This window comes from Marmota flaviventris, chromosome 10, assembly GCF_047511675.1.
Source record: "Marmota flaviventris isolate mMarFla1 chromosome 10, mMarFla1.hap1, whole genome shotgun sequence".
NCBI lineage: Eukaryota > Metazoa > Chordata > Mammalia > Rodentia > Sciuridae > Marmota > Marmota flaviventris.
The window spans coordinates 14,603,376-14,622,094 of NC_092507.1; the positions used below are offsets into that span (position 1 = coordinate 14,603,376).

At 50.5% G+C, this 18,719-nt stretch overlaps 1 protein-coding gene and 1 pseudogene across 1 annotated transcript; one reads left to right on the forward strand and one right to left on the reverse strand.

Moving 5' to 3' along the window:
* Positions 1–7,999: 7,999 nt before the first annotated feature.
* On the reverse strand, positions 8,000–8,520 carry LOC114094148 (small ribosomal subunit protein uS15-like; annotated as a pseudogene).
* Positions 8,521–12,718: 4,198 nt separating this feature from the next.
* On the forward strand, positions 12,719–18,684 carry Pla2g2f (phospholipase A2 group IIF). Its single transcript, XM_027937114.2, has 5 exons — positions 12,719–12,834; positions 13,335–13,384; positions 16,687–16,831; positions 17,741–17,850; positions 18,476–18,684. The coding sequence occupies exons 1-5, from the start codon at positions 12,719–12,721 to the stop codon at positions 18,682–18,684; spliced, it is 630 nt and encodes a 209-aa protein (XP_027792915.1).
* Positions 18,685–18,719: the final 35 nt, after the last annotated feature.

The following is an 18,719-nucleotide window of genomic DNA, read 5'->3' on the forward strand; positions in this document are numbered from 1 at the left end:
AAATCCTTTCCTGATGTGGACTTGCTGAGTCAAAGCCTGGCACAATTTCAAGATGACTGGGTATTGTCAACAAAGCCCCAGCTTATGTGTGAGAATCTAATGAGACAAATGGTGTGTGGCCCCAGCCCAGCAAGGGCAGGCACGGCTGGCAGGATGCGCTGGGCATTGCACAGGGCCATCAGCCTTGAGAGTTCCAAGGAACTGTAGAAAGTGGTTTTTTGGTGGCCGGGGACGGTTACTCTGTTTTGGACATCATGCCCAGGCCTACCTCCTCGCTGCTGGCTAATCAGTTCACACCAAAAATTGTGCTGGCAACAGTCTCTGCTGGAAGATTCACTGTTTCTCAGGTCCCCTCTCTCTCCTCTCTCCTCTCTCTCTTCTAAATCCTATTTTGTCTTTCCTCCTTAACTCAGTAACCAACTGGCCACCTCATAAATGAGAAAACAACCTACATGCAAAATAATTAAATAGCATGCAAACCAGATGTCTCTGACATATTCTTTTTCAAAAATACACTTCAGGGGGGTATGATTGGCATGCAATTAACAACAAGCATTCAACGTACACAGCTCGATGAGTTTGGGGATGAATGTGCACCTGTGGAGGCATCACCACCAAGAAGACCACGGACATGACCTCACCTCCAAGGCTTCCTCCCATCTGGCATAGTCTTTGATATGCCTCCCCTGGGCATGCTCAATACTCATTCCTTTCCACTGTCCACGGGGTGCTTTACACTAAAAATAAATAAGTAAAGCTCACCAGGGCAAGAGGCTATGTCTCCCTCCCTGGTACTCTTGGGGCAAAAGCAGAAGTAGCAGAATCCCAGCTCTGCGCTGGTTCCAGTGAACCTTTCCCCACCGAGCGAGAAAGCAAATACCAATGCTGCAAAGAGCCTTAAACACTCCACTTCCCGGCACCTCCAGGGCTCCACAGCGCTTCCATCAGGATGAGTTCGCAGCCAGAGAGACCTGGTTCAAATGGTGGGCCCTTCTCTTGCCAGCTGTGGGACCCTGGGCAAATCACTTCACCTCCATGGGCCTTGGTTTCCTGATTTGCACAACGGGGCCAGGGGCTCCTCCCTTTTCTGATTGCTGTGAGGTCTCAAGGTACTGGGCACAAGGCACACTGCACCCACCTTGCTCCTTGAAAGGTGCCATTAGGCCAACACGACTCTGGGGCTGTCATTATGTGGAGGTCAGGAGGACCAGGGAGAAGGCCTGGCCTCCCCAACACCCCAGCCGCTTAACATGAAGCAAGTTGTTTAGCTCCATGTTTTCTATCCCTCCCACCCCGTGTAAAATAGGTGGGGACGGTACCCACTCCATAGGACTGCTGTGAGGGTTTATGGAGATGGTATATGCCATGGTTTGGAAATGGTTGGAGGGAGCTGGGTCCCCACTATGACAATGTTAACAGGTAGTGAGACCTTGAAGAGATGGGGCTTAGCAGGAGGTCATTACTGACTCTCCCCATCTCTCTGACTTCCTGTCTAGACATGTGATCTCTCCCCCTTACATGTGCTCCTGCCATGATGCCATTCATTGCACTGTGACACAGTCAAAGAGGACCTCACCAGAGACAGAAGCCATGTGGTTGCCCAATCTAGGTAAGCCTCTAAAATTGTGAGCTTAATAAACCTTTTTTCTTTCTAAGGTATAAGACCTCAGGTATTTTGTTATAGTAACTGAAACTGGGCTCATACAACACGTGAAAAGGGCTTGGTCCATAGCTGGAGACCAATAAATGTGGTCTGTGGTTACTCCCATCAGCAGCATCAGTATCATCAACCCTTCTTTATCCTCATCATTACTGTTTATCTAAATAGAATAAATAGCTATCCTTTTCTTTTGTGTTGTCTAACCTGCTATTCATCCTATGCCTCATCTCAGCGTGTTTTTTCCCTCTATAAATTTGAGCTGGGTCTTATTTTTATCTTCAATGCTTCTCAATGTATTCACGCTTTCCTTTATCTTCTTAAACATATAGATGTTGTTGTAACTTTCAACCTTCCTAATTCTATCTCTGGGGTCATTTCTGGGTCTTTTCCTATGGTTTGTTGGCTTCTTTAGATTTCCAGAAGTGAATTTGCTGTGGCCCAAGGTGGTGAGATGTTAGACTTCTCCATTCTCTGAAAGTTCACATGGACTTAGAACCCCCTGCTTCTGCGGCAGCTGCAGTATCTCGGAGCCTTTCAGACCTGAGTATCTCAAGACTTGCCAGAAAGTCTGTGCTTTGGGGTCACTGGTCACAGCTGGAAAAACCCTGCTGACCCTGCTGGACCAGAGTCAGCAACTCTCCAGGTGGGGGTGGAAGGGAGCAGGAGGGAGCTTGGATGCTGGAGAGAAGTCTCTAATATTAACAGTCACCACTGTGCGGGTCTCGCCAGGTGCCAGGCCCTGGGCTGTTACTTTGTTTTGTATCCACAGCCACGTTAGGAAGGAGAGGCAGCTATTCCCCTTCTATAGGTGGGGAAACTGGGGCTCAGGGAGGTTAGAAACTTAGGGTCACAGAGCAGGTACATGGCAGAGCTGGGGTTAGCACAGGTGCCTGCCAGAGGCCACCCTTACTAGGCCACACTTCACATCTGTGGGATGTAATCAGGCACTACCCTCGTCCCTATTTCACAGAAGAGTCTGTATACAGGTGTTCCCCCAGGGTGCTTCCTCACACTCCCAGCCCAGACAGGTGTGGAAGGGAGAGCATCCGGCAGAACCTGCAGCCCCAACCGCACTGCAGGAAGGAGAGGAGCCTCCTCCTCCAGAGATCTCCCATGAGTGACAGCATGATCTTCCAATCAGTGTCCAGAGCCCTCCCCTCCCTGCAAAGCCCCTGTTACCAGAACAGATGCCTGCCTGGATCCCACCCATGAGGGTGCAGCTCAGAAGCACAGCAACTGTGCAGGAGCAGGGACCTGGACTTCTGGTCCTGCCAGGGGGGCGGATGCTAGGGGAGACACTTGAACTTGGCCTTGGTAGGAGGGTGACCACTCTTTCCCTTCTGTACCAGGCAGAAGACCACAGAGACCTCTCAGATGTCTGTCAACCACAGAATGGATGAACCACGGTGATCTGGATGAATCTCATACACATGGCAGGATAGAGGGCGGGCTGTCAGGGATTCCATCTTAATGACGTCCCAAAGTCAGGACAGCGGTTGCCCACAGATATGCATGGTGACTGCAAGGGGTCCTGAGAGGTCTTTGAGGTGCTGCTGATGTTCTGTCTCTGGGTGTTGGTTGCATGGACACGTTCAACTGTGAAAATTCATCTAGTAGCCGGGTCACGGGCTGTGCATTTTCCTGTCTATGTTATCCTTCAGTACATTTCCACCATAACAATGAGGATGATGATAATTAAAAATCACCTGGGCTCAAACCTCAGCAAGGAAGTCCTTCAGTGGGGCCTTCCAGATGGGGGGGTGTCCTAGACTGTGAACAGCTGAGGTCACATAGTGAAAGGAAAGCCACCGAAGTGATATCACACAGCTCTGGCTTCAAATTCTCGCTTAGTAAAAGGGTTGCTTGGATCATGTCACTTGATCTCTTGAAGTCCCATTTCCCGTCTGAAAAATGGGGCCCATGGGACCCTGCAGCCTTGTCATGATTATAGGTAGGATGATTGGCACACAATAGAGGGTCAATAAAGGCATGACCCCTGGTGACCCCTCCCTCCAGGAGGAAAGAGGCTGACAGATGGAAGGGACCGGAATGTGGACTTCCCTCTGCGGGCAGGCTGGGAGAGCCTTGTTTCCAAACCTGGGGGATTTCCACGGCAACCTCTCAGTTTACTCAGGGTGATTGAGGAAAGCACCTTCAAACTCCCTTAAAACCCCTCACCAGCAGCTTTGAGATGGCCACTGCCGGAAGGTTCTTGCTTGTTTTCAAGCCAGCCCAGCCCCCGCTGCCTTTCCCAGGGCAACAGAGCCTGGCATTCAGAAGGAGGCTTGGGGTCACACAGACCTGCCTTGGATCCTGACCCCCCTCTGTTTCGTCATCGGCTAAATGGGTGGGAGGAATGGGACAATGTCAGCGGCTCGGGCTGCCACAGAGACTCCAAGACAGGACCCAGGGCAAGCGGGGCACTTGGCCGTGTGCCTTGTTTACAGTCAGTGGCCACTAATTGTTGTTGGTGGTGTTATTAGTATTGGTTTAGGGGAGTCGGAGCACACTGCTGGGACATCTCACAGGAGGATATGCAAACACTGCACCATCCTAATAAGGAACCTGAGCACCTTGGATCTTGGTAACTGAGAAGGGGACCTGGAACGACCCTCCACACATCCTGAAGGATGGCTGTATTTAAAACGAACAAGTTGATTTTTTGACATAGGTATACCTCTTTGAAATGGCCATCACAAGAGAGTGAGCATGTCCAGCACCTCCCAAAGTTGCCTTGTTCCTCCACTTGGGTCCCAGGCAACCACTGATTTGCTTTCTGCCACTGTAGATCAATTTGCATTTTCTAGAATTTTCTAGGAAGGGAACCATACAGTAGTATTTCCATATTTTGCCTGGTTTCACTCTGCATGATTATTTTGAGACTCATCTTTGTGATTGCATCAATCAATAGGTCGTTTCTTTTTTTTCTTTTTTTTTTTTTTTTTTTTTTTGCTGAATAACATCTTATCATACAGATAGGCACATCCAGTTGATGGATATCAGGTTGTTTCCAGTGTTTGTCTATTATAAATAAAGCTACTATGAACATTTGAGAACAGTCTTTGTGTGGACATATGTTTTCATTTCTCTTGGGAAAATAGGAATGGAATGGCTGGGTCATCTCACAGGTGTATCTTATCTTTTCAAGAAAACACCTGGGGCCGGGGGTGGCTCTGCACACCTGTAGTCCCAGCTACTTAGGAGGCTGCAACAGGAGACTGCAAGTTTGAGGCCAGCCTCTGCAACTTAGTGGGACTCTGTCTATATAAACAGGCCTGGGGACGTAGCTCAGTGATAGAGTTCCCCTGAGTTCAACCCCCAACACTGGAAAAAAAACTACCTGGGCTGGGGATGTAACTCATTTGCCTACTGTGCCCCACGTTCAATCCCCAACACCAAACGCACACGAAAACAGGGTCCAACTGTGCTGAACACATTTTCTATGTGCTTATTTGTCAATCTGCTGTCAATATAGCATCTTTGGTGAAGTGTCTGTTCAGATCTTTTGCTCATTTTTAAAAGTGCGTTGTTCTTTTCTCTCTTTTTATTGTTTTATTTGCAGTGCTGGGGATGGAATCCAGGGCCTTGAGCATGACAGACAAATGTCCTACCACTGAGCCACGCTCCCAGCCCTTCCATTAGCTCACTGAAGGAGCAGAAGTAAAGTTTCAGAAAATCCAACTTATTGACATTTTTCTCTGTCTTGTGATTTTTCTGTTATATTAAGAAATCTGACTAATCCAAGATCGCAAAGATTTTCTTCTATGTTTTCTTCTAGAAATTGCTTAGATTTTACGATGGGATTTATAATCCGTTTTTAAAAATATTTTTCTTTAAATTATGCAAAAGCATATAACAAAATTTACCAGCGTCACCACTGGTAAGTGCACAATTCAGTGACACGGAGGACACTCTCATGGTACAATTGTCTCCACCCTCCGTCCACAGGACCCTTCATCTCGCAAAACTGAATTTCTGTCCCCATCAAGGGCCAAGTTCCCATTCCCTGGCTTCTGGAAACCACCGTTTCTCCTTTGAGTTTCTATGAATTTGACTACTATGGACACCTCATATGAATGGAAACATGCAATATTTGTCTTTTTATGATTTATTTCACTTATCACATTGAAAGCATAATCTTCTTAAGATTCATCCATATTGTAAGATGTGCCCAAATTTCCTTCCTTCTCAAGGTCACATAACATGATCCATGTTAAAAGTCAGATTTATTGAAATGATAGGTTTATCATACCATTCATCCAAGTGTATGATTCAATTTTTTTTGATTCAGTTGTGCAACCATTACCACACTTTTATTGAGAATGTACTACATACCCCGAAAAAGAAACCCTTCTAATTAGCAGTCATTCCTCCCTCCCCTCGGTCCAAGTTAGTTCCTCCTCTATCTCTGTCTCTACAGACGTGCCTGTTCCAGAGGTTTCATACAAATGAAGTCATGCCCTATATGGCTTTTGGTGACGGGTTCTTCCATTTGGCATGTTTCATCCATTGTAGCATGAATCAAAATCCCACGGTGCAGACAGCCCACATTTTACAAAGCCATTCATCAATTTGGACTCTCTTTTATTCCCTCTTATGGTTATAAAGAATACTGCTGCTGTGAACATTCACACACACAAATTTCACACGTGGAGGCCGCTTTCCTATCTCTGGGGTGTATACAGGGGCGTGGAATTGCTGGTTGACATGGAAACTCCATGCTGGACCATTCACGTTCCCGTGAGCAGGGAGAGGTTTCCAATCTCACCAACACCCCTTATCACTTGCTTTTTATCGGAGTCATCCTGATGGGTGTGATGTGGTTTCTTGCTGTGGTTTGATTTGCATTTCCCTTATGACTAAGGAGATTGAGCATCGTTTCAAGGGATTATCTGTCATGAATCTGCCTTCTCTGGAGCAGAGGTGATTCAAATCTTGTGTCAATTTTATTTTTAAAATTTCATATATTTGGGGTTGGGGTGTGGCTCAGTGACAGAGCGCTCACCTACCATGTGCAAGGCCCTGGGTTCGATCCTCAGCACCACACATAAATAAAGGTATTGTGTGCAACTACAACTAAAAAATAAATAAATATTTTTTAAAAAATATTGTTTATTTTCATGTTGCCTGGGATCAAACCCACAGTTCCACGCATGCTAGTCATGCCACTGAGCCCCAACCCCAGCCCCTTTTATTTGAGACAGGGTCTCCCTGAGTGGCCTAGGCTGGCCTTGAACTTCAATCCTCCTGCCACAGCCTCCCAAGTAGCTGGGTTTACAGGTGTGCTCCACTGCACCTGGCTATTCCTGTTTTCTTCTGAGTTTTATAGTTTACATTTAGGTCTCTGGTCCATTCTGAGGTCACTTTTCTGTGTGGTGTAAGAAAGGGGTTTGACTTCACCCTTTTGCATATTGACATCTGGCTACCTCACAACATTTGTTGAAAGGACCTTTTTTTTTCCTTATTTGTCTTAATACCTTGTTGAACTGTGATCCAGTCTATTTAACTCTTGTGTATGGTGGCAGAAATGGATTGAAATTATTGTGGTTTCGCTTTCTTTCACCCCTCCCGCCATCTATCCTTCTTCCACAATGAGAAACAACCTGCCCAAAAACCATTCTTCATGTATGGGCTTGCTGGTGCCGTCTTTATCAAGAATGAAATTTCCATACTATGTAGGTCTAATTCTGGATCATCTCTTCTGTCCCACTGACCTAATTAACTATCTTCATGCCGACTCCACACTGCCTCCATTAGCAGAAACTCTGTAATTCTTAAAATCAGATAGTATAAGCCCTGCACCTTTCTTTTTCTTGTTTACTTGGCTATTCTAGATCTTTTAAATTTCTATATGAATTTTGGGATCAGCTTGTCACTTTCTAAGCAAGGTCCATTATGATTTTGACTGAGAGTTCATGGACTCCACAGAGTCAATGGGAGACTTGATATCTTAAGGATATCTTGATCCATGAGCATGGTATGGGCTTGATTATTTTGGTCTTTCTTGATTTTTTGCTGAGCACCGTTTTATTGTTTTCGGTATTCAAGTATTCTGTATTTTTGGGATCAACTTTATTCCTAAATATTTCACAGTGTTCAATATTGCTATAAATGAATTTGAAAGATTCATTTATATAAAATGAACAAATATATAAAATAAATAGTAATTGCACATATTAATAATTAATATGTGCAATTACTATTTATTTTATATTTTTCATTTCATTTCCTGGGACCTTGCTAAAATCAGTTAATAATCTCAGTAGCATTTTTGTAAATCCTGCAGGACTTTTTTTTTTTCTTAAACAATGATTTTATTGCTTGAGTACAAGAACACAATTATGCAACCAGGGCAGAGGTTGTAGATGACTCATATTCCCAACTGAGTGGGAGGACTTACTTGGCCTTGGAGTTAATTGGTGGATTCAACTCTCTATCAGAACCAGGCAGATGTTAGTATCTTTATCCTTTTTATTTCTCTCAAGATGCTTCTAACTAGCAACTGCTCTCTTAGTTGGGTGGTGGAGGTCCTCAGGAGCATGCCCTCTGGACTTGGGGAATCTCAAGCTCTTATGGCCCATCCCAAGACACATTCATGCAATGCCCCGTGAGTCCTTCAAGATCACACTGCTTTGGGATGGACTCAGCCCTTCTTGCCCTGTTCATAAATCTGTACCTTCATAACATCAGATGTCAGCTTTAGCCAGGAGGGGACACTGCCCTGAGAGATCAGAGACAATCAGGACAGGGCCCTTTCCAGGAGCATGTGCGTGACTCAGGATGACAGCAGAGACCCTGACCATCAAAGGCATCAAAGAGCTGATGGGATTTTTTCCATGGGCTATTACATCGATGCCCATAGAGAAGATCCTGCTTCTTCCTTTCCAACCTGAACGCCTTTTATCTATCTATTTATTTTTTGTGTGCTTCATTTCTTCTCCTGCTTGTTTCCTAACTATAACTACCAGTGTCATGTTGAATGGAAGGATGGGGTGGACGATCTTAGCAATTCCTGGTCTTGTGGGGGTAGGGATGGGATTTCATCATCATCAAGCAGGATGTTAGCTGTAGGTTTATTGTAGATGCCCCCTTCAAGCTGAAGAAGCTCCCTTCTCTCTCAGTTTGCTGACAACTTTTTATCAGGAGTGAATGCTGAATTTCGTCAAATGGCGTTTGTTGTTGATTGGCTTTGCTGTGTTTTGTGTGTGTATTAGATATCATATTTTTTCTTCTTTAGTTTATTGATATGGTGTATTACAATCTCTGACTCCTTTTCTGCAGTCCTGGGAATTGAAGCCAGGGGCATCTGAGCTATATCTTCAAATCTTTTCATTTTATTTTGAGACAGGGTTCTTAGTAAGTTGCCAAGGTTAGCCTCAAATTTGTGATCCTCCTGCCCCAGTATCTGGGATTACAGGTGTGCACCAATACATGCAGATTGACTGAATTTTAACATAAAAATCAACTTTTCATTTCTGGGATAAGTCCAATTTGATCATGATATAATAGCATCTTTGTATTTGTCAACAATTTGTTAAGAACTTTTGTATCTATGTTCGTGGGAGATAGTAGTCTGTAGTTTTCTTGTGCTGTCCATCTGACTTTGATTATTACAGTGACAGCGACTAGGAATTTGTGTATAATTGATTTTATGGGCTAAATTGTATCCCATCAAAATTCCTGTGTTGAGACCCTTATGCCCAGTACCATAGAATGTGGCTGCATCTGGAGACAGGATCTTTGAAGAGGCAAAACGGAGGAAAGACCATGTGGGGACCCACTGAGAAGGCAGCCATCTGTAAGCTGAGGACAGAGGTCTCAGAATGAGATCAGTCCTTCCTACACCTTGATCTTGGACTCCAGAACAGCCTGCAGTTCCTGGCTATGGCAGCCCAGCAAACCAATTCAATTGGTTTTATTTCTTCCTTACTATTTGGTCAAATTCACCAGTGAAGTCACCTGGATCTGGAGTTTGTTGATGGGAATTAAAATACAAGTTCAGTTTCTGTTCTAGCTCTGTGCTATTTCCAGTTGAATGAGTTCGTGTCTTTCAAGGACTTAGACCATTTTCGTTAGTTGTTGAATATTTCTTTCTACTCACACTAAAACAACAACCCAAAATAAAAGCCCAAAGTCAATCTGCTGTCTAGAGATGACGGTTACTAATGTTTGTCATTTATCTCTCCAGATGAATTTTACATATGTGCAACCAATCCCTTCTCTTTTCTTGTTCTTTGGTGGGGGTGGGGGTGGGGATTGAACTCAAGGGCACTCAGCCACAGAGCCACATCCCCACCCCCTAGTTTTATACATTATCTAGAGACAGGGTCTCACTGAGTTGCTTAGCACCTCACTTTTGCTGAGGCTGGCTTTGAACTCACAATCCTCCTGCCTCAGCCTCCAGGGCTGTTGGGATTACAAGCATGTACCACCATGCCCAGTAATCCTTCTCTTTTCTAAAGAGAAAAATTGACATTGCCCTGTGTATAAAGGTATGTTTTTTTTTTATCATTCAATATTTTTTTAAAAAACATGATTATGGATGAATCGTTAATAATTTGCTTACCTAATCCCCTCTCTTAGCTTGTTTCTGATTTTTGGAGGGGGTGCTCCTGAAAGCACCTCAGTCAGCGTCCTTTTTCATCTGTCTCTGGGAACAATTCGGGTTTGTATCTTGGTTTGCAGTCCCAGAAGTGGAATTTCTGGGTGGACCAGTTTATTATTTCATTATTGAGCACAACGTGCTTGGTGGGGGGAGGGTGGGGAGCCCATCCTTCCCCTGGAGGATCGGGCCTCTCTGAGGACCAGCCCGTCCAGCACCTCCGGTGGGAATCCCACACGATGAAGGGGTGGCGGTGCTGTGCACAGGCTCTCAGGGGTCCCTGGCTTTGAGGTTGGCCTCCTTAACACAGATCTCGATGGCTCCCAGTGACATGCAGGTTGGAGGCTGGACCTTAGTGTGGGGACTGTACCCGGGCTTCCTTCCTGATTCTTCCTTCTTCAGAGCAAGACCATCTCATTAAGAGGTGTGCGCAAACACAGAAGCTCAGCTTTAGGCAGACAGAGGAGCAATGGCAGAGACCAGCCCTGCCACTCCCCGCCCTGTGGCCAGGGGAACCTCTGGGCGTTTGGAGGAAATTGGGGCCCCTGTGTTCTCCAGGATCCTGGTCTAAGGGAAGTGTGCAGATCCACAAACCCAAACATACACGTGTATCTGCAAAGGAACGCACCCGCAGGTGCAAATTAACAGCTTCCCGTGTGATGCTGATTGGATGGGGGATGGGGAGGGTTTGTCCAGGAGAACTTCCTGGGGAAGGAGAGGGTCCTCCATCACAGAGGCATTCGGGTGGAGGAAAGGCAGGAGCTGGGTGAGGGGGAGTGAGTGACACCTGAGGTGGGTTAATTGGATCAGGACAGTTGGCAAAGCTGGAGGTAGGAAAGGTCCCCTGTCAGCAGTCTGGGGGACACTGGGAGACAAGGAGCCTTGTGCAGGTGAGGTGATTATTTGGAATGTCGACTTCCGAGAGTACCCTTCTCTCCCCTGAAAACATTCCGATTCACCTTGAGCCAGAGATCAGGCAGACTCTACTTTGGAACAAGCAGGTCTTTAAAACTGAGAACCTGCCCAGCGCCCCACAGCACAGGACACCTGGCGTGCCCCACAGCACAGGACACCCGGCGTGCCAGGGCCATCCTTACTCACGATGGCTTGTCACGCAGTGGGGGATTCCTGCCAAGGTCTCAGACAGGAAGTGGGGTGCTGGGGTTGGAGCCCCATCAGTGTGACTATGCAGTCTGAATGGGGGCCTCCTGGAGCCCCGGGCTCTCCCTTCTTCTCTCCTGCCCCTCCCTCCCATGCACACCACACTCCAAACAAGGAGCAATTGGTGATGACTCCTGGGCCTACCAAACCCTCAACCAGAGGCCCTGGTGCCCCCCAGGGCACATTTAGCAATGTTCAGAGACATTTTTAGTTGTGACAACTCGGAGATCAGGGCAACTTCTGGAGGCCAGAGGTGCTGCTCGACCTCCCGGGATGCACTGGATTGCCCCTCGGCAAGGCGGTCTCCACCCCCAGGTCAGCTGTGCCCAAGTTGAGGGGCCCTGGTGCAGCCAAGCAAGCTCACCCCTCCAGATGTGAGCTGGGGGGACTTCCTGCCAGATGCATGTGCCTGGGCCCCTCCAGTCTTAGCCTGGGTGGACACAGGCACCAACCCACTTCCAGAGCAGTGGAGCTCCCTTCTCGATGTGAACGGGGAGTCCTCTGCAGATTCTGGATTAAGGGCACTCCAGATGGACAGGGTACAGACATGATGTGTGCATGTGGAGGCCTCCCTGACAAAAGTCTCTCCTGGTCACACTCCACTCAGGTCCCCTCTTCCCAGGCACCCTATCTTAGAGAGTCCTGCCCTGTCTGTTGGGCTGGAATCTCCCTACTCCGTACCTGATCACCCTCCACACCTGGTCAGTTCCTCAGCCTCCACCATCACCTGATGATGTCTAGTCACCCAGCAAGAAGCCCATCAGGTCATTTTCCAGAACCTTCTGGCCCCAGTATTTTATTTTGGTAATTTTCCACCCACCCATTCATTGGCTAGAAACCCTCACTTTTCCTTTGAAGCTCTCTGCAAAACCCTGGGGCAGTGGTCCCTCCACCTGTCACGATGGCTGCCCTTGAACAAAGTGCACCTTTGGTAAATGTCATGGAAGACTTTCGCATCTTCCCATGGGGATAGGGAGGCCTCTGGACTCATTTCCTTTCGGATCCCTGGGGAGGGGCCAACTCTTGGTCAGGTGCAGGAACCCCTCAGAGGGGCAGGCCAGACAGAGAACGCTGGAGGTGGGACTTCACCAGGCAGCGCAGGGCAGGGCTGAGGCAGGAGGAGGAGGAGGTGGAGCCTCCATTTTCTAGGGCATCTGCCACTTGCCCGGGGCATCGCCCTGGCTCTACCCTGCCAGTGTGCGAGGAGCGTGAAGCTGGGGCCTGTTCCCTGGAATTTGAGGAATGCATCAGGGACCTCTCAATACTTATGCTGCTGGTCCCCCGGAACCCAGAGCATGGCAGATGGGGCGCAGGCCAACCCCAGAGGGTTCAGGAAGAAGATGCTGGTTAGATGCTGCTCTGCGTGGAGGGGTCCAAGCTGCAGGGCCTCTGCCCCTTCCAGAACCTTCAGGTAGGTGCTTCCTGCCCTGGGATGGAACTCTCCACGGAGGGGTGCTGGGATGGGTGAGGGATGGCTCCTAGAATCCACTTTTCCCCAAATGGAAGCTCTGAGCTTTTGAGTGCAGAGCTGAGCTCTGTCCCTGTAGTTTCAGCACTAGAAGGGCCTTTGGGACCACTTGGCCACCCCTCACAGGGCACTTGAGGCCCAGAGAAGCCAAGGGATCAGCCTGTGGTCAGGGCTGGAACCATCCAGGGACCATCATGTCTGCTGGCTGTGGGTTTAAGCTGCCCAGCCGCCAGGTTGGGTCACTGACTCTGGGTCCCAGGCCTCTCTGGAGTGTGGAAGGCGGGGGTGGCTCTGGTCTGAGACTGTGGCTTCCTGCTTTGGAAGCGGAGGCGTGGCAGAGCCAGGATGCACCGGAAGCAGTAACTGGGGCATAAGGACAGCATGGGTGGCTCCTGGGCTGAGGTGGGGAGATGAACTGAGGCTCAGGGTGTCCTCTCTCTCAGGTCCAGCCTGGGCGTGAAGCTCCTCGTCATCGCTGTCCTGGCCGGTCGTGGTGAGCACAGGCCCTGGGAGACCCCTCTTTGATGGCTCCCAGTCTTTCTCCTGTGTCCCTGGGCACCTATTGTTCCACTGGCCTGAGTTGCCTTCCTCTCTCTGGCTTCCTGTCAGGCTTCCCCCTCTCCCCTGGGGCTGTTTACTCCTTGGGCCATCCTACACACGCCAGGCCCTTCAGCATTTATGAGCCAGAGGGAGGCAGGCACAGGGCTGAGCCAGGTCGTAAAATACAGTGTTCACTGGGCGATCTGTACCTCAGCATGCGTAGGAGTGAGTGTGCCGCCAGACACACGTCTGTCTGTGTGTGGGGGGCGGGGGAGTTCTGAGCACAGGGGCGTGTCTCTGTGTGCCACACATGACAGAGTGTGTCAGGGCTGGCACCTGAGCCTCTTGTGTCTCGAGGGTGGGTTCCCTGTGGTGTGTCCCCAGAGTCTGCGCCTGGCGGGTGGGGGTTCTGCAGGGAGCTTCTCTCACAGGCTGGGACTCCAGGCACCACGGACTGGGGGCAGCCACCCTGCAGGATTGTCACAGGCAAATCAGACCCCGTCACACATACAGGGATCCCCGTGGCAGGTGCCCCGGATGCATGGGAGGTCAGCAGAACCTCTTGCTGGCTTTTCACACCCCTGGACACAGCCTGGTTTGAGGAAAAGAAAGACATTCCAGAAACAAAGATGAGGTTCAAGGTGGCCAGACATGAGGAAGGACTGGCGGCTCATGGGAAAACGGCCTGTCATTAGAAAACTCCCACTCGCGCTCAGCCACACCACGGGGATTGGCTGGTCGTGGCTTCGTGTGTGTGAGCACAGTCGTGATGCGTTAGAGTGTGGCTGTGTGCAGGTGTGTGCGGGTGAGGTGCCGGTAGCAGGCATGTGTGTGTGCACAAGTGTCGGTGTAAGAGGTGTAAGCTGAGTGGGTGAGGCGCCTGGGTGTGTATTTGTGAGTGTGTAAGCAGAGTGTGTGAGCGTAGAGGCTGTGTGAGGGAGTCCACCCTGTGTGTGACCGGTAAGTGCCTCACTCCTCTCTCGCCCTGTGTGGCGGATGGTCAGGGCCTGGAGCCTGGTGCTGACCCCCAGGGAACATCTGGGCAGCAGGTGGGGACGGGGGCAGCCAGGAACCCAAGGCAGCCAGGTCCTTTCTTGAGGCACTTCCTGGGCCAGGTGCTCTGTACACATATTCAAGGTGGCACCTGAACCTCCAAGGGACCCATGAAGGAGGTGTCATGGTCCCCAGTTCTCAGATTTGGGAAGGGAGGTTCAAGAAGGTTGTGAGTTGTCTGGGGGGGGGGGCCCAGGACTGATGGAGAAACCTAAGCCGGCCTGGTGGCTCCCGGCCACTTTGCACACACTTATCCTGCAAGGCTCAGCAGAGAGGGGGAGGGGACAGGGAGGGGCCAGCACCAGCCTCCGTCATGCTGTCCTCAACAGCACTTTCAGGCCAGCGCCCGCCCGTCTGCAGCTCAGGACGGGCTCAGCTCACTGGACATAGGGCCTCTTCTGCCCCACCCCCCAGGTCCTGGCTAGACAGTCCCCTGGTGCCACACAGTTCTCTTCAAGCCATCTTTCATTTCTTCCTGGTCTTCCCTCTTTTCTTTGCTCCTTGTTCTCTATAATGATGGTGACCAAAGAGCTGAGACCCAGGAAGACTCAGGAGGAACAGGATTCCCAGCCTGAGAATTGAGCAGGCCTGACTGGGGGCCACCAAGCCCCAAGAGGGGGCACGGAGAGTAGCCAGGGTGTACCAGCACTAGCTGGGCACTGACCTGCAGATCTCTCGTGGTCAGGATTGTTATTCCCAATTCACAGATGGGAACATGGAGCTCCAGGGAGCTTTAGTTATTGGCTGAGGTCTGTCTGACTCCAGAGTCTGAGCTTTTCCCGCTAAGGTGCATCTTTAGTGAGTTCTCCTCATTAGAGATGCAGAACAACCTTGTCTCAAGAAGCAAGCAAGAGTGGGCTGGGGACTCATCGAGCCTCCAGTGTCTGAAATCCCTGGCTTTCTTGATCTCCCAGAACACCTTATTCATGCAGCAGGGCAGGGTGGGTGGGAATGTCTGGGGAGAGCAGGGGATGGGGCACTCAGCCGAGCAGCTGACCCTGGTGCAGCTGAAGGAGCCCGGGGCTAGGGGTGCAGATAGGATCTACACTGTGTGCTGGTTGGCCTCCCAGCTGCGGTTCTGTCTCTTCCAGCCTGCAACACCTGGGCAAGCCTTAATTTTCTGATCCATAAAATGGGGACAGAGTGGCTCTCCTGATGCTGTGTGGGGAGGCTTCACCCAGGTAAGAACTGTAGGTGGAGCCCAGGAGGGCATGTGGAAGCCGCCCATGTGGCTCAGAGCCCAACACCAGCGAGGACCACAAGAGAGAAGGGAAGCAGTGGTCAGCAAGGAGAACGCATCTGGGCAGGTGCAAGAAGTGCCCCTGCACTAGCGCTTTCTCCATGCCTGCATAATCCTCAGATGCTCCAACCCCAGGACCGTGGTGGGGGCCTGACAAGGAATACCAGGAAGAGGCCAGGGAGCAGAAATGAACCCCTGGGGTTTATGACAGCAGGTGGCATTTGCAAAGCCCCTTCCAGGGAACCAGGCGCTGGGCAGCCCTTTTGAGGACCGTGTTCAGATGCTCCCCGACCATCGATGGCTTGACTTCATTTTTCGGCCCTACAATGGCGCGAAAACAACATGAACTCAGGAGAAACCATACTTCAGATTTTGAATTTGGATCTCTTACTAGATTAGTGACACGCACTGCAATCTTCTGTCACATGCTGGACAGCACTGTGGCTCCTAGTCAGCCCCCGACCACGAGGGGAAGCCCCCGCTCTGTAGTAGACTCTGTTGCTAAGCTGGGGTGTTTGGTAGAATAGGCGACTGAAAGGCATTTTTGACTTATGATACTTCCAACCTGCGAAGGACTTATCAGGATTTATGACGCATCTGCACAGCCAGGTGGCAGGGGTGTGGGTGAGGAACCCTCATCCCCTGGAACAGACCTGTCTCCACCGCCTTCTCACACAAGCCTGGGCAAGTGACTGAGTGCTCCAGCCTCAGTCTCCTTATCCATAATGGGATAACAACACAGAGGATTGCAGGGAGTGGAGCGGTTTAGGATTTTGTACATCTGGTTTCTCAGGCTATAGAGCTTTGGTAAGGCCAGGACTTTGTAGGTTTCTCTCTCCTCCAGTTCCCTGCTCACCTCTCCTCTTCTTCTGCTTCTTCCTGCTTTCTTTTTCCTCTCCCTGGCCCTGGGGTGGGGGGCAGTCATGGGGCAGGGACTCACGCAGCCCCTGGTTCTCTTATAGTTCTGTCCATAGCCCAGGGCAGCCTGCTCAACTTGAAGTCCATGGTGGAGACCGCCACAGGCAGAAGCGCGATCCTGTCCTTCGTGGGCTACGGCTGCTACTGCGGGCTGGGGGGCCGCGGCCTGCCCATGGACGAGGTAGACTGGTAGGTGCCGGAGACCCGGGCTTCCGACGGGACCAGGTGGGGCAGCTGAGGTCACTCCATCTCTGTGAGGAGGAAGAGGGGCCTCTCCCCCAGGGATCAGGCTTGTTGGATAGGTTAGTGGCCAGGAGCCTGATACGGGGCACTTTCTAAGGTCTTGGTCTTGGTCTTGACAGGACTTCAACCCCTCCCCTGTCCAAACTTTTGCTATGACCCCAAACATCCATGGGAGGCAAGGGGTGTGTCACTCAGCCCCATCAGACTGGGTGCTGCCCTGAGGGCAGGACTATGCTTCTGCCATCAGACTTGGGGCTCCCAAAAGCCATGGCTTCTGCTCCTATCTCCCCAACAGCAGCCCGCACCAAGTCTAGTATCATGGGGAGCTTAATAAATGCATACTGGCAATGACTTCAGTCCTATAAGAGGTGGGGACAGCCAGTCTGCGTTTGCTTCCTGTCCTCGATATTCCAATGCCCATTGACTTTCCAGACCACGCCCCTCCCTGGCCATCAGGCGCAGCCAGGCCTAGCCTCGGAGTAGAGTCAGAGCTCCTCCGCACCCACTAGAGCCCAGGCCTCTCCTCCACCCTGACCACGCTGCTGGACCACCCGATCCACCCCACCCCCGCCACACACGCCCTGCAGTACTTCCTGGGCTTTAGTTCAGGAAGCCCTGGGGATAGGACAAAGAGGCAGAATCAAGGACAAGAGCCCTGGCACCAGCCCCAGCTCTGGCCGGCTGTGTAAGCTTGGGCAAATAATATCCCTCTCTGGGCAGCAGTCTGAAAAGGTCTGACTCAGGAAGGGCCGACGGATGAGTTTGGGGCCAGGAGCCTACAGATGACCCAAGGTCTCTGCTGGGGGGAGACAGACGGGCTGGCAGCCCCTGCCTGCTCACCTCTGCCGCCTCCAGGTGCTGCCATGCTCATGACTGCTGCTACCAGAAACTCTTTGACCAGGGCTGCCGCCCCTACGTGGACCACTATGACTTCTCGATGGAGAATGACACCGTGATTGCGTGCAGTGAGTCCCTTCCTTGACACACACACACACACACACACACACACAGACACACACACACGCCCGGGATGCATGGACATCAAAAAGTAAATGTTCATAGAAGATTAATATTAGCATAGAATTAAAAATTAGCATAAGCACTCACTCGGTGTGAGTACTAAGGAGCTCTACTATGAACCAGAGGAAGTGTTACTTTGTACCCTACAGTCCTTGCTAACCACTCCCTCCAGGGTGGGGGTCCTTGCCCGTGGGACTGGAGGGAGGAGGTCTGAGCATGGAGATAACCTGCAGGGTGAGCCTTTGCTTCTTCGGGTGACTTAGGTAAACCCAACTCCATTTCTGGGCCTCGGTTTCCCCAACTATTCGATGCTGGACTTCAACTATACGAACTGAACTTCAGTGGTTCCCCAATGTTAGCCTGCACCAGAGTGACCCGAAGGGCTTGTGACAACATGGACGGCTGGGCCCCGGTCCAGAGCAGCTGACCTGAAGGCTGGGGCATGGCCCGAGGGTGGTGCTGGTGCTACTGTCCCCAGAACACATTCCAAGGGCCACTGGGCTCTCAGAGTTGTGCTCCAGATGCCCGTGTCCCGGGCCTCCACCCACAGCCTTCACCCCACCCCCACAGGCGAGCTCAACAAGACAGACTGTGACAAGCAGACGTGCGAATGTGACAAGAGCGTGGCTCTGTGTCTCAGGAACCAGACGTACCGGGAGCAGTACCGCAGCTACCTCAACATTTACTGCCAGGGCCCCACGCCCAACTGCAGCATCTATGACCCGCCCCCAGAGTTCATCTGCGGACACCACTTCCCAGTGACCCCTGCCCCTCCCTAGCACTCCTGAGGTTTGAGCGAAGTGGGTAGAGGATC